General features: G+C 35.9%; 3 protein-coding genes across 4 annotated transcripts; 1 reads left to right on the top strand and 2 right to left on the bottom strand.

Moving 5' to 3' along the window:
• The first annotated feature begins 194 nt into the window (after positions 1-194).
• Positions 195-3,645, top strand: LOC106932797 (hatching enzyme 1.2-like). Of its 2 annotated transcripts, none has more exons than XM_015011678.2 (9): positions 195-344; positions 482-509; positions 596-646; positions 870-1,007; positions 1,116-1,236; positions 2,177-2,355; positions 2,445-2,526; positions 2,691-2,815; positions 2,902-3,645. In XM_015011678.2, exons 1-9 carry the CDS (start codon positions 291-293, stop codon positions 2,967-2,969), a joined length of 846 nt encoding a protein of 281 aa, XP_014867164.2. In that variant the 5' UTR covers positions 195-290; the 3' UTR covers positions 2,970-3,645. The 2 variants fall into 2 exon arrangements, with proteins under 2 accessions (XP_014867164.2, XP_014867163.2); XM_015011677.2 differs by having other exon boundaries at positions 2,899-3,645.
• A 236-nt stretch (positions 3,646-3,881) lies between these two features.
• LOC106932798 (hatching enzyme 1.2-like) lies at positions 3,882-8,145 on the bottom strand. The gene is made up of 9 exons (XM_015011679.2): positions 7,855-8,145; positions 7,630-7,660; positions 7,512-7,553; positions 6,443-6,580; positions 6,218-6,344; positions 5,584-5,762; positions 5,404-5,485; positions 4,531-4,655; positions 3,882-4,435 (listed from the first exon to the last, which is right to left on the bottom strand). Exons 1-9 carry the CDS (start codon positions 7,906-7,908, stop codon positions 4,407-4,409), a joined length of 807 nt encoding a protein of 268 aa, XP_014867165.2. The 5' UTR covers positions 7,909-8,145; the 3' UTR covers positions 3,882-4,406.
• A 1,542-nt stretch (positions 8,146-9,687) lies between these two features.
• LOC106932790 (high choriolytic enzyme 1-like) lies at positions 9,688-13,873 on the bottom strand. The gene is made up of 10 exons (XM_088004490.1): positions 13,773-13,873; positions 13,616-13,695; positions 13,487-13,517; positions 12,888-12,938; positions 12,201-12,344; positions 11,321-11,441; positions 10,575-10,753; positions 10,386-10,467; positions 10,037-10,161; positions 9,688-9,952 (listed from the first exon to the last, which is right to left on the bottom strand). Exons 2-10 carry the CDS (start codon positions 13,667-13,669, stop codon positions 9,948-9,950), a joined length of 792 nt encoding a protein of 263 aa, XP_087860616.1. The 5' UTR covers positions 13,670-13,695; positions 13,773-13,873; the 3' UTR covers positions 9,688-9,947.
• Between the last annotated feature and the right edge of the window lie 793 nt (positions 13,874-14,666).

Below are 14,666 nucleotides of genomic sequence, written 5' to 3'. Positions count from 1 at the left end.
AACTTTAAAAAGTCATTCAGGGTAAAGGTGAAGTCACATATATTTCAAGACCTGAACATCCGGGCAAGATTCTTGGAACAGCACCATTGTCTTACTGAGGTTTTACATGTTGTGGGTTTTAACTCAGCCTATCAGTAATAAAGACACAGACTGATTGGCCTTATATGGTCTGTGTTTGATTTGAGTGAACATCTTAAAAGCAGGAGAGCTGAGCATCAGATCCACAGTTTCAGACTTCTGTCAGCCTCTCTTCCATCACTGCTGAAGTTTTGGCTTTCAGAGTCACCGTCATGACACCAGCTCTGCTCTTCATCCTCATCTTCACAGTGGCAGATGTCACTTTGGTGAGTTTAGTTTTGGAAAGTTTAAAATTTGAAGCAACCAAAAATATTTAGGAACTTTTAATCTGTTTTATTTTTTAAAAGAAAGAGTGATCTGATAAAGTTTGCATTTGTTGAAATTGTTTCTATTTGTGTCGCAGAGTGCACCAGTTGACGATTATGAAAATGGTGAGTGGAGTAAAATCACCAGCATTTGATGCATTGATCTTTAATTCTGTAATACTGTGTTGTTTTTTTTACTTGTTTTTATCCAGATGAGTCAGTGGGTGATTCTGAAATCGTTCCAAGACCCAAAGCTGACTTGAGTAAGACAATTTTTTCAAAACAGAAAGTCAAAATAGTCACAATAAAAGGAACCTGATTGCAGATACAAACACTTGCTTAGTCAAATTTGTAAATTTGTGGTTTAGCTTTATTTAATAGTACATGTTGCAGCTAAAAAGACACATTTTTCACAACAAGCAGACAGTGCAGAGCATTAACACTTCCCCATAATGCATGTTGCATTTCCTTTTTGCTGTGTTGCAGAAACAGCTATGCTGCAGGGTGACATCGCAGTGCCGAACACTTTGAGCAGGAATGCAGATGAATGCACCGACAGAGGCTGCAAGTGGCCAAAATCAGGACGCTACGTTTACGTGCCGTACTTCATCTCTGAAACTTTCTGTAAGGATCTTTGATTTTACCTTCGACTCATGAAAACAAATATAAAATTAGCTCTCTTTGTTATCATGTAGCTTTACACAAAGTTCCATGTTTCCCACCGGTCTGTAGCTCAGGAAGAGCGTGACATCATCATCAGGGGACTGCAGGGCTTCAACCAATCCACCTGCATCCGCCTCGTCCCGTGGAAGCCTGGACATCGTGATTACATCTACATCGAATCTAAGGATGGGTAGGAACACACACACACACACACACACACACACGCACACACACACACACACACACATGTTTGTGTTGCTATCTTTGTGGGGACTTTCCATTGACTTCCATTCATTTCTAAAGCCTAAACCTTACCTTTACCCTTTTCCTAACCCTAACCATCACATACCTAACCCTAACACTAACCAAAACTCAATTCATACCTTAGTCCTAACTCTGACCCCTGACCCAAAAACAGGGTTTCCCCTTGTGGGGACCAGGCTCCGGTCCCCACAAGGAGCAATTGGTCCCCACAACGTAGTATATGTCAGGAAAATCGTCCCCACAAGGTATTGCAAACAAACGCACACACACGCACACCTACACACACACGCATGCACACACACATGCACATGCCCACACACACAGTCATGTTTTTATGACTTGTGGGGACTTTACCTTGACTTCCATTCATTTTCGTGGTGACCCCATGAAAATGTCCCCACAAACACAGTGGTCCCCACAATGCCACATTGTAGACTAAATAGGTCCCTAGAAGTGAATAAAAACTTAGTTCACACACACACACTTAATAGAAACTACACCACCAATACTGCATCACACTCTATAAAGTAAAATGAACTCTACATTTTTTATTGTTTTAAGATTTTTCTTATCACTAATTAAAGTGATATTACTTTAAAGTTTTACTTTAATGTAAAACTTCATGTATTTAAGACATTATTTGTCTTAGAGTCGGGTAGCAACTGGTTACAATTACTTGAGTAACTATTTTAAAAATATACTTTTAGAAGGACTTTTACAACGCTGAACTTTTTACTTTTACTTGTGTGAATGTGAATGAATGAAGGTGATGTATCGCCTTCTCAGTTTTTCTTACTACTGCAGGCCATGTTCTGACAGTACAAAACTTTGTGCAACTGTAAATATTTAGGTTTTTTACATTTTAGGTGCTGGTCCTACGTGGGCCGTCAGAATGGGGGACAGTACTTGTCCCTGCAGAAACCAGGCTGCGTTTACAATGAAGTTGTGCAGCATGAAATTCTTCATGCTCTTGGCTTCAACCATGAGCAGGTCCGGTCCGACCGAGACAACTACGTCAGGATCCTCTTTGACAACATTGAACCCAGTTAGTTCACACACACAAAATAAATTGACTCACATGTCTGTGTAAAAATGATGCATAAAGGTTTAACTCTGCTCTGAATTCTGATGTAGATTATAAATTTGCTTTCGAAAAGAAGCAGACAAACAACTTGGGGACTCCTTATGACTTCACCTCTGTCATGGAGTACAGGAAGTGAGTTTTTATGACAATGCACGTATTGCTCTATGTGAATATAAATTAACTTCTTTTCTCCTGCTGTGTGTAGTTGTTGTTTTTCATCTAATTAGAGAAAAGTGCATAAATGTGAAACAGTAAACTAGATAATTGCCAGTAATGACCGAATGCCTTATTTTCAGTGATGCCTTTTCCAAAAACGGAAAACCAACCATTGTTGCCAGGTGCAATCCAAACCTTAAATTTGGAAATTCAAAGAAAATGAGTGCCAATGACATCATCCGCATCAACAAACTTTATGAATGCAGTGAGTAAAACACAATGCATAAATGAATCATGCTGTTGACATTCAAATATGCTAATGTCACTTGGTTCTGATTCTTCCCTCAGCAGGACTTCCTGGGTTGAAGAGGTTGGCCTCCAGGCCTAAACATCCTAAAAATGAACAACTTCCCTTCTAGACATAAATGACATGCAATCAGAGAAATATATCACATTTACCCTGGTTATTAATATATAACTGACTCATGAAAGTAGAAGTTATGTATTAGACATTGTTTCTTTGGTCCGCCTCATGCAGGAAGCAGGTCAGGTTTGTTGGGTCACTTTTGCAGCGTAAGTTATCTGAAATGCTCAAGCCAGAATCTCTATAATCCTCTCATTTTCCATTTTATGTTTCATATCTGATTCAGAAAATCTGACTCAGTTATTTTTAATTTGTGGGATAAATAATAATAAATATATTAATATATATATTAATAATAAATAATTAAGCCTCCCTGTTTATAATTTAATACAGTATTTAGGAAAAACAGCTCAGTTAACAGATATACATTTGGCTTTAAAACACAGCTTCTCTCTTGAAAATAGAATATTAGATGGCTTTCTATATAATTAATTTTAAAAATGCCAAATGTTTTATGTCACAAAAAAGAAAATGTACTGAAAGAAAAAAGTTCACTTAATTTCTATGTTAAAAATATGAGCAAGTAAACAGTTAAATTTAACCTAATGTATTAGATGATGAGAGAAAACTAGGTATAGTTTTAATGGCTTTTAATGCATTTTACACTTTCACATTTCCTTTATATCATTTATTCTGTACAAATTACAATTAAAGCCAAAGCATATGCATCATTTCTGTGGTTTTGACTGTTTATTTAAAGCATTGTACTGGCTAGACTTTAACCTACTGTCAGTTCCAACGGTGCTCTTGCATCATCTTAAGAAATGCATTGAGTTTTTAAACATGCTCATTCTTTGGAGGAAGGTCAAGTTATGTTTTACCACTGATGTCATTTTTTGTTCTACATTATTATAAAAGTATCACTTTAATATTGACTCCTTATAGATGTTTATAGAGTCACTTCAAATCAAAAACAAATCAAATTTTATTTGTATAGCATATTTCAGCAGTAATGCAGTGCTTTACATCATTAAACACAAAAACACAAAGTTATGTAACATTGAATAAAGAATCAAAAACATTAAATTTCCCGCCAAGTCGAAGTCCTTCAAATCGGCAGGAAAAAAAAGAAAAAACAATCATCACACTTTAAACAATCATATATTTTAAAAAACCACTTAAAGAGCTTTAGAGTTGTGATGCAAAATTTAATTATTCCTTTGTACAAGATAAAGATATACAATTCAAAACAGTTTTTATTCATTCATTTAGCAGTTATTTATTAAACCTTTCCTGTTGAACTACAGTATGCTATGCCATCTTTATCCAGCAGGGGGAGCTCGCATATAAATCTCTATTGAATCAACTTAAAAAGCTGCCATAGTTTTTCTTTATAAAAATGTGATTGTTAAAATACAGACTTTTAAAAATATTTTATTCTTAAACTTGGCAGAAGTGTAGCTCCATATTTGGTGCGTTGAGACGCTGTGTTTCAGTAGCGATACTGCCGTCGAGAGGTATCTGGGTTAAATGGGAAAAAAAAGATGCTCATAAAGAAACAAGAACAACAAATAAGGAGAATACGCACAGTTTTTTTAAAATTTTTTTTTACTTACTGCATTCGTAAAGCCTGTTGACACGAGTGATGTCATTGGCGCTCATTTGACGGGCGTTTCCAAACTGCTGGTTAGGATTTGATTTTGCTTCGATGGTTGGCTGTCCGTTACTGGTGAAGTCGTATCTTACAGAAAACACAAGCAGATGCAAAGTAATACCATGGAAAAAGAGTTTTACAAAAACAAAAAACAAATTGACGATGATTCAATAAAATGATCACTAAAATAAATACAAGCACAAGAAAAACTGTCTGAAACAGGGAGATAACGTAACATAAAAAAGAAATAAAACTGTTTGAGTTAAAAGTCAGTGTAAAAAGGACTGTTTTTAAATGGGATTTAAAAGATAAACTCAGCCTCAAACGAAATTGTGGAATCTGGGATTTGCAGGTTAACAGTTTTAAAAGCATAATATATTCAAATATTGTCAAATACAGAGATGAAGACATGAATGGGTTTTTAGTTTCCTTTAATGCAAATAAGATTTAGTCCTTTTAGCAAGCAAACAAAACAAAAACACGATAGTTGTACTCATTTGTTTTTCCACTTTAATCAAAAAATGTAAAACAGCTGAAGAGTTGAATCATCTTGGGGTTTTGGTAACGAGTGATGATGGGATGGAGTGGAAAATGGACAGACTGATTTGGCATTTTGTGTTGCTGTCCCAAAAATGCAAACTTTTCAATTTACCGATTTTAGTTGTGACTCTTCAAATTCTGTATATGCATGATAAACCTGAAAACCCTCTCAAGAGAAACCTAATCTAACTCAAAAGAAGAAATCTTAAAAGTTGAAATATTTTCATACATGAAGGTATTTGTTTTTAAAGCGTTTTTAGCAGACAGGGATGTATTTTAAATCAGCAATACTCACTTGCCGTAATGCATGACCGATGTAAAGTCGTAGGGAGTTACTAAGTTGTTCGTCTGTACTTTTTTGAAATTGCCCCTCTGTCCTGTTCATGAATCAGGATACAATTTTAAAAGATGTCAGAATTTAAAAGTATTTTTACTCTACATTTTTTAATGAACTGTTAAAACTTTGGCTGCTAACTTTGCTGGATGTTGTTGAAGAGAATCTGGACGTATCTGTCTCTGTCGGAGCGGACCTGCTCATGGTGGAAACCCAGAGCGTGAAGAATCTCGTGCTGCACAGTCGAGTGGTGCACACATCCTCTTCTCTCCAGCGAGATGTACTGTTGCCCTCTCTGACGGCCAATGTAGGACCAACACCTGCACAAAGACACTGCTACTTTTAAATACCATTATATTTAGACAGACAGAGAGAGGTTTCAACATTGCAAGCTGAGAGCAACAAAAACAATAAATATTGAAAATGCAAAGTTCTCAGTTTTGTATATTAAGTAAGACATAAATAAATTCACATGTGAGCTTGTTCATGTTAAAATCATGCTGCGACATCATCCTCCAACTACTTCCTGTTGTCTTCTTCTTTGTAGTTTGCTCCAGTAGTAACATCCACTTGTTGATAAGGTGACTCATGTGATGTGATAAAAGTGTTTCCGGTGTTTGCGAAATACAAAATTGCTGCGTTTACATTAAGCAAATTTATTTTCGTAATTTCAATTTGCACCATTTTATGGTTAATGGAAATGCAGCTGGAGCAGAAACAAAGGATGGAGCCGCTTCCTGTAGCGGCAGAGTTTAAATGAACATTTGTTTCCTACCCTCCGTTACGTTGAGAAAAGAAATGGATGTAATCTCGTTGGTCAGAACGTTTTGGGACAAATCGAATGCATGTGGTCTGGTGGAAGCTCTGCATAGCTCTGAGGATGATGTTCTTCTCCTGCTGGGCTGCAGATAACAGAAAAGTTACATCCATTCAAACTTTGGTTCTATAAATAACAGATTTGATCACATTTTGTTTGTAAATTAAAGCTAAAACTGCTTACAAAACTCAGAGGAGATTTGGTAAGGCACGCTGACGTAACGGCCAGATTTGGGCCACTTGCAGCCTCTGGCTGTACACGGGTCTGCATTCTTGAAAAAGGTGTTTGTTACGGCAACGTCTCCATGGAGAACGAGATTTTCTGCAACAAAAATAGAGAGAATAGATTAATATCAATTTTAGTACAATTGAAAATTTGAAGTAAAAATATACACTGGAATAAAATTAATCTGTAAAATGGTCAGCGAAGACAAAGAAACAAATCCAGCAAGATCAGCTGTGGTTGTTCAACTATGTTCACTGTGAAAGCAGTTGATTTGTTTCCATTAAATAAGAAATAAGATGGTAAAAAAAAAACTTTCATGATTCCTGTGTTTTGGTTTTGTTTTGCGGCTTTTGTTATGATTTATTTATGGTTCATAGTTTTTGCATTGTTTGTTCTTTCAGGTCTGTTTTTATAAGTTGTTCTGGTTTTCCTCTTCCTGAATAGTTTTTGTTGTTAGTTTATTCTAATTTAAGTTTTTTCACTTTCTGTCAGTTTTTCTTTTACTTCCTGCTCATCAGGTTTTTTCCTTTAGCTGTGATTATTGGTTTTACCTTTTGGATTATTCCGGACAAGTGCTTCAGTCAGTAGCTGCATGTCCATTGGCAGCATAATTGATCCATTTGATCATTTGAAAATAAATTTGTTTCATGTACGGTAACTTTGAAAAATTAAAAAAAAAATTATTTGATATTTCAGAGCTACCAGTGCAATGACACTAAACAGACAATGGAGCCAAACTGAACATGTAATTTAATTTAGTAAATTAAACATCATTATAAGAATTTTTAATATTTGTATCTAATATGAAGTGTTTTGTTTGCCATGAAGTCTAAAAGCAGAAATGGGACATTTGCACTCGTCATCCTAAACAAAATTACTTAAATGTTTTTAAGTGACAGTTCAGAAGCAAATTTCTCTAAGTAAAATTTATTTATCAGAGATGGAAGTTTTATTTGCTTTCTCTCCACTCACTCTTTAAATGTTTAATTTGCGTACTTTGAAGTTTTATTTATAATCTGTGCCTTACCTAAGTCAACTTTGGGCCTTGGGTCGTCGTCTGTGAACTCATCTGAAGGAGAAATCAGAAAATTTTTAGGTTTGAAATATTTGCGTTTTACATGAGTAAAGCTTCGTTTTCAACTCACCGGTTTGATTTTTCATTTCAGCAGGTGCACTCTGCAACATAAACACAAATTTACACATTAACAGCCAGTTAATAAACTTTTGGTTGACTAATCTGCTTTAATGTTTTCTTTAATAAAGAACATATTTTTTAAAGAAGGTATGTTTGTCAATAATTGCTTTTTTTTTTTTTGCTTCAAATTGGTTTCTGTCAGCTGAGGAAATTAAACCAGAAATCCCAAACTTACCAGACAGACATCCATCACTGAGAGGAAGAAGAAGAAAATAAAAGCTGGAGTCATGATGATGATCCTCACAAGTTTTATGTTGAAGTAAAGAAACAAAGAGCTGCTTGTCTGAAGAACCAGGAGTCAGAAATTAGCTGATCTTCATCTCCTCTCAGTTTATAAACTCATCTGAAAATGTCTTAAGGTCCTTTTAAGGCCAATCATAAATCCAAAACGTTGTCTGATAGGAAGAGTAAAAATAGGAAGTAAACTAGTAATGCTGTTACTGACACATGCAGGAGATGATGGCAGCATAAGTGACTCACAGTGATTCATCTAATGCAGTCACATGTTTCCTAACCTTACAGTATCGTCTTTGCACGGTTTGTAAATACACTCCTACTCACACGCTAACCTGATTCTTGGGGGATTTTTTTACTTGCTGTCTCATTTCCTTGCATGGCTAAAACTGTCTGATTCTCTCTTTTTTTAGACAAACTAGACAGTTCCAGAGAAAATGAAACACATGATTATTTGTTTTGGTCATATAAGCCTAAAGCAACATTTCCACCCCCACCTAACGCCTTCCTGTCAGCTTTGACGACAATGAGGTTGAAAATTCAGCAAAGCCAAAAATTAGCAGGGGGGAAGAAGACTTCACTTTTCTGGACAGAGGTCTCCAGGGTTGTTCCTGAAATATGCTGCAGTAATCCCTCCAGTTTCAGGGCAACAGCCCCACCAGCACTGACAGTCAGACACGCCCTGCTTTTCTCTGAGTTCTTGGTATTTCCCAAGCTTCTTCTTGATGTTGCTCTTTCTTAATGTTAGCCATTGCTAAGGCCATTTAAGTTAGAATGACCTCCTTTTCTAGAAGATAAAGGAGGAGTGCATTTCTGCCACAAAACTCAGAAATTTTGAGACATTTAGACATTTTCTAGAAAAAAACTAGGACTAGTTTGAAAAGTCAAAAATGTGCTAGAAAAAAATAATTTTCAGAATAATCTCAGAAATTTTCTACAAGAATTGGAAATTTTTGAAAAGTCAACATTTCAGAAGAAACAAAAAATGTTTTTTAGATTAATCTAAAGACATTCGTACAGAACGCGAAAATTTCAGTTTGAAAAGTTGAAAATTTGCTAGAAGAAACTTTGTGAATACTCTGAGAAATCTTTAAAAAGCACTTGGAAATTTCTGAGTTTGGTGGAAATTTTGTTCTTTTATTCTATCTGCGATGCTCCTGATATGCCGTACTCTTCTGTCGATCACTGCCGCCTGCGGTTTGTTTGGGCATCATGTGTTTATTGGTCAGAACCAGAAAGTCCCTCAGGATCTTGATGTGGTTTCCTAGTTTGACTGAGAGAGTTTGAAGTATTGACACTGATTTCCTGATCAATATTTTAATCGTTTGGTTCTGGTGTTCCATGTGAACTTTGCTGTTATGTGTTTTACTGGACCTGGTCCATTTTTGCACCTGGTTTTTAGCAGAAGCTAATGCTAATGTGTTAAATTCAATTGACATATTCTGTAATGCCCTTATTTACTGACTTTGTATTTGACATCTTGTTCTCCATTGTCTGTGTTTTGATGTTATTCTTGTATTTTTTGTTTGAAAAGGTTTTTGGGGATGAAAAATGCTGCATAAACAGTCTCCACCCACTTCAGAATAAGGGTGTGAATATAAACGGCTACTTTGTTAATTCTTAGCTGTAAATAATCGAAACTTCAACACAAATGCTGAACTTTATTCAACTGACACCTTAAAAAACAACCAGAAAAATTTATTAATTTTATCCATGTCTAGAAGCCTTTAATAATGCAATGAAGTTAATACACTGATCAATAAAAACACATACATTTATAATCAAAACCATGATTTTATTCCAGCCTCTCTGCAAAGTAAAAAGCAAAAAGCAAATTCAAATCAAAGCTTTTAATAAATCTGGGTTAGAAAACTCCCATTTACATGAGATGCAATGTAACCTTTGGCCAGCAGGTGGCTCCAGATGATCTTTTTAAAAAGCGGCCAGATTTTTGCGGTTTTACTTTTTATGAGCTGATTATGTTCTTGCAGCAGATCGATTCTTGATTATTGGTTGTTGTTTCTTCAGGAGATTTTATTCTGAGAGAGAAAGTAGAGACATTTAGAGACAACTAAAACAGTTTCAGAGATTTTTAAGACTTTTAAACTATTTTTAGTACTCACTGCATCTGTAAAGCGTGTTGACGCGGGCGATGTCGTAGGTACTCATCTTAGTGGCTCGCCCCCAGTTAAAGTTAGGATTGGACTTGGCAATGATGGTAGGCAACCCATTTTTGGAGAAAGCATATCTTAAAGAAGATACAAATATATAATTAAAATTAAGTATGAGTGATTCTTGAAGATGATTATGCTGTTTATTTCAGTATGGCTCTCCAGATAGGCCTTCCTCTTCCAAAAGTTTAAAAAGTTGTCCAATCAGAAAAAACTAAAAAACTGTGCCAGGCTAAATCTCCAAGCTTTTGTATGAGTTTGAATGAATCACATCATGGGAGAGAAGTTTCCTACAACTCACTTTCCATAATGCATGACAGAGGTGAAGTCGTAGGGAGTTCCCAAGTTGTTGGTCACTTCTTTTTTGAAATTGTTCTCTGCTCCTGTTCAGCAGTCAAGAAAAGACAAAGTATTTATCAGTTATTTTCAAACATTTAACCATAAATATTTTCTATCTGGAAACTGTAAAAACACAAACTGGAGTGTGGACCTGGGTTAATGTTTTGGGGATAAATCCAAACGTAACGGTCTCTGTCAGAGCGGACCTGCTCATGGTGGAAACCCAGAGCGTGAAGAACCTCATGCTGAATTGTGCGGTGGGACAAACATCCATCTTTATCCAGGGAGATGAACTGTCCTCCCCTCTGACGTCCTACGAAGGACCAACACCTGACATGTTCCCCATGGAGAACAAAACAAAAAAACCCACAATGTTAATGGTTTTGCATTTGTTTTACTCCATTTACTTTAGAGAATTATTCTAAATGTTTTCCTGCATTTTGAACCTCAGACCTCCCTAACACATAATATTTCTGATATTCTTCTTTTTATGCTGGTTACATCAGGGAAACCGCATTGTCTAAATTTAGACACATTCTTATTTTACACACAAAAAAGTGAGAAAAACAGTAACATGCATAACAGGGCGTGGCTATAAGTGTGTTCAGAACTGTCTACATAAAGATCATGTGATTCTTAGGCTCAATCTGCCGTTTCTAAGCCAGAATGTATGTATAGATTGTTTAGAGGTTTGGTTGATTAATCCTTAAGGAATAGTCATTATGGTTAGTGTTAGAGAAAATGACTGGGCATAAATGCAGTTACTAAAATGAGTAGAAGTCAACACAAAGTCATCGGTCCCCATATAAGTACCAGGATTGTATGCCTGTGTGTGTGTGTGTGTGTGTGTGTGGGTGTGTGTGTGTGTGTGTGTGTGTGAGAACAGTGTGTTCCTACCCCTCCTCTGATTTGAAGTAGATAAAGTCCTGATCGTTGCTGCTGTACGGGACGAAGCGAATGCAGGTGGTCAGCTCAAAGCTCTCAAGTCCTCCAAGAATGACGTTACGTTCTTCTTGAGCTGCAGAAAATTTTACATTTATTTAAATTATTTCATTTCATTCTCGACTGATAAAAACTAATAAATGGCAATAGGCCGGTAACTTGTATCCAAGTATATCAAGGTTTAAAAAAATGCATTTTCAAAGCAGATAAAATGTTTCCACATCCAGTTTCGAGGATTCAAAGGATCTTTGAGGAGAAATCAGAAAAACTGGCAGTGATTAAATTATCTTCTGCAAGTCATGAGTGGTTAAGCCGCCAGCAGAAAGCCAATACACACGATAACATGAGTTTCTTACTCTTGTAATTTTATGAAGAACAGAAAAGGTACAACAGATTATTAATGCCATGCTGAGGCAATAAAAAATACATAAAATTTTGACAATAAACTCATCATATCACAAGAATTTTATGAGTTTATTACAAGCATAAAGTCAGAATCGTACAACTTTATTCTCACAATTCTCATTTGACTTTATTCTCGTAATTTCATGATTTTGTTTGTAATTTTATTTATTTTATTTTTTCTAAGTATGGCCCTAGCACTCCATTGTAGTGTTAGGGCACAACATGCTGAACAAAAAAAATTATTAAAAAAGTACTTAATGTACAGTTGTAGCTTTTCCACTTTGAATCTATGAATTAGATCATGCATCCTTTCTTTCTTAAATTTTTGTATTAATTCTGTAGTACCGTAAACATATGGCATTGTTTTATTTGATAGTTAGAATATGTATATTTTATTAGCATGCCTGCTAATAGGGACAGAAGTTCTTACTATAGCTAGTAGAGATGTAGTAGGGCACACGGACGTAGGATCCACGTTTGGGCCACTTGCAGCCTTTCAGGTAGCAGGAGTCTGCATTCCTGCTGGTAGCTTTAGGAACCGCCACGTCGCCTTGCAGTATGACTGTTTCTGGAACTGATGAAGACTCACTTTAATTCAGTTTAATGATACAATACCAAATCACAACACGTCATCTCAAGTCACTTCACAAAAAAAGATATTTCAATTCAATCATGCATCCATCTATTCTAGTTTTCTATCTAAGGGAGCCCTCAGATGGCGTTGAGTCACTGGCTTTACGATAACTCAGCATGCATGTAGCAACAGTGGAGAGGAAAAACTCCCCTTTAACAGGAAGAAACCACCAGCAGAACCACAACCTGGCTCAGCGCGGGCGGCCATCTTCCACCATCGACAGGCAGTTTGAGAAAACAGAGCAGATGCACAAAGAGACACGAGAACTGATGTAAAAAAACACTTTCTGTTTTAAAGAAAAGTAAGAAGCTAATAGCAAGAGAAGGATAATATTTTGTTTTTGGCAGCATTATGTCAGCCAATGCTATTTCACTTTTCATTTAGTGCAAGAAAATGGTCCATTTATCACCCAATGATGAGAAACAATTAAGTCTTGACGTATTTTTCTCATTACAGAATTTATCATTTAAATATTAGTCTTACGAAATTGAGCTTTGGGTCTTGGGATGACTTCGAGGATGTTGTCAGACTTATCTGGAAACAGAATACAAGAAGTTTAGGTTTGAAATGCCCATCAGGGAAATACAGACATGGAGACGAATCCAGGAACTGAACTCTAGTAAGAGCAAAAGGATTTATTAGAGAGTCAACTCAAATACTGAGTAACTCATCAAATTATCAACCATCAATATTTAAAAATTACATCATCATAGGGACCAAAATAGAAAGCTAAGTGGAAACTTTGGTATTTTAAGGACCAAAATGACAATAATTCATATAAGTAACAAAAAATAACACTACAAAATGTTCCAAATCAGTTTATTTCCACCAAAAACTAACAAAAACTACCAGTGTGTTTCTGAGTCTGGCAATTTTTTGGTTAAACATTTTTGTTTTTCATTCAGTGGGGAGAAAATCAAGTAAGAGTAGATGTACTTCAAAATAAAATTTTACTAAAAAGTGAAAAGTGTAGTAAAAATATTTCATTTTTCTGGGTTTTTTTTTTAAGTTACTCAAGGAATGTAACTAGTTACTACCCAACTCTGGTCAAACATAATAATATGTGATTTGATTCAACTCACCAACTGGATCCTCATTTTTAGCTGGTGCACTCTGCAACACAGACACACAAAGTCACACAATGTTTATTTACTCTCAATTTATATTCCTTAGTCTGCTTATTTTTAAGCCAAAACACACGTAAAACCCACCAGAGACCCGTCGGCCATCAAAAGAAAGAGCAGGCAGAGAACATTTGGAGTCATTGTGGAGTTTCTTTGAAGCTCAACACCTGAGCAGATGAAAGTAAAACAGTTAAATTATGTTTTCTTTGCCAGTAATGTGCAGATTCACAATGTGCAACATTACCTAATGAGAGATGAAGTCAGAGAGGCCTGAAGAAGTGGCTGTTTGACGCTCCATGAAACCGATGCTCTGCTCTTTATAACCAGGTCAACCACTAGAAGTGACCACAGCTGTTTTTTCCTGTCTTTTCCACATAAGAGGAAAAAACACCCACTCATAACTTCAGTGGCAGGAAATGTCTCGCTTGGTTAAAAGTCAATTCTCACATTATTGGTAATGGTCAGAAGCTACGGGAACTTTCAGATTGCAGAAAAGGTGCTGGATATGCTTGTGCATGCAATGCTGCTGTAACACGCAGGTCAATAAACAAAATCATTATTTGAAAATTACCAATATTGATATTGAAATGTATGTAATAATATGAAAAATTTAAGGGCGCTAACAAAGCAAACACGTCAGCTTTAAAACACAAACGGATAGTTAAGTGTGTCAGTCTGTGGTTAGAACTTTCTCATTCACTTAAAACCACAAAGGCGATTTCAAAACATCGCCTGATCTTAGCAGGAAGTCTGTGGAGGGACTGAGAGTTAAACAGACGTTTAGTTAGAAATTTTAGGGTTTTTTAGGGTGATATAAAAACTGAAAACTATAAACCAATTTTCCGCCGTCTTCAGTTCCTGTGTTGGTCCATAAGATAAAAGCTAATAAAATACAATGTCTGTCTGCTACCTGACAAGGGATTGTCAATATTTTATTCTAATTTTAGAGACAAACTAAAGCAACCTGGCTCTATGCAGAAAAGCATTTAGCTGTTGACTGGTTGTGCCATCAAGCATTCATGATAACTGACTAATCAATACTGACCCGATCTTCTTTCATTTACTTTAACTGAAACATATTACAAGGTTTTTGAGCATCATTGTACTGCTTAAGGTTATGCCACAACATAACTTGGTT

Source organism: Poecilia mexicana, unplaced genomic scaffold, assembly GCF_051168715.1.
Source record: "Poecilia mexicana isolate PSO_F unplaced genomic scaffold, ASM5116871v1 scaffold_3, whole genome shotgun sequence".
Classification (NCBI taxonomy): domain Eukaryota; kingdom Metazoa; phylum Chordata; class Actinopteri; order Cyprinodontiformes; family Poeciliidae; genus Poecilia; species Poecilia mexicana.
Note: the sequence above shows the minus strand (reverse complement) of the source record. Positions and strands in the feature narration are given on the sequence as shown.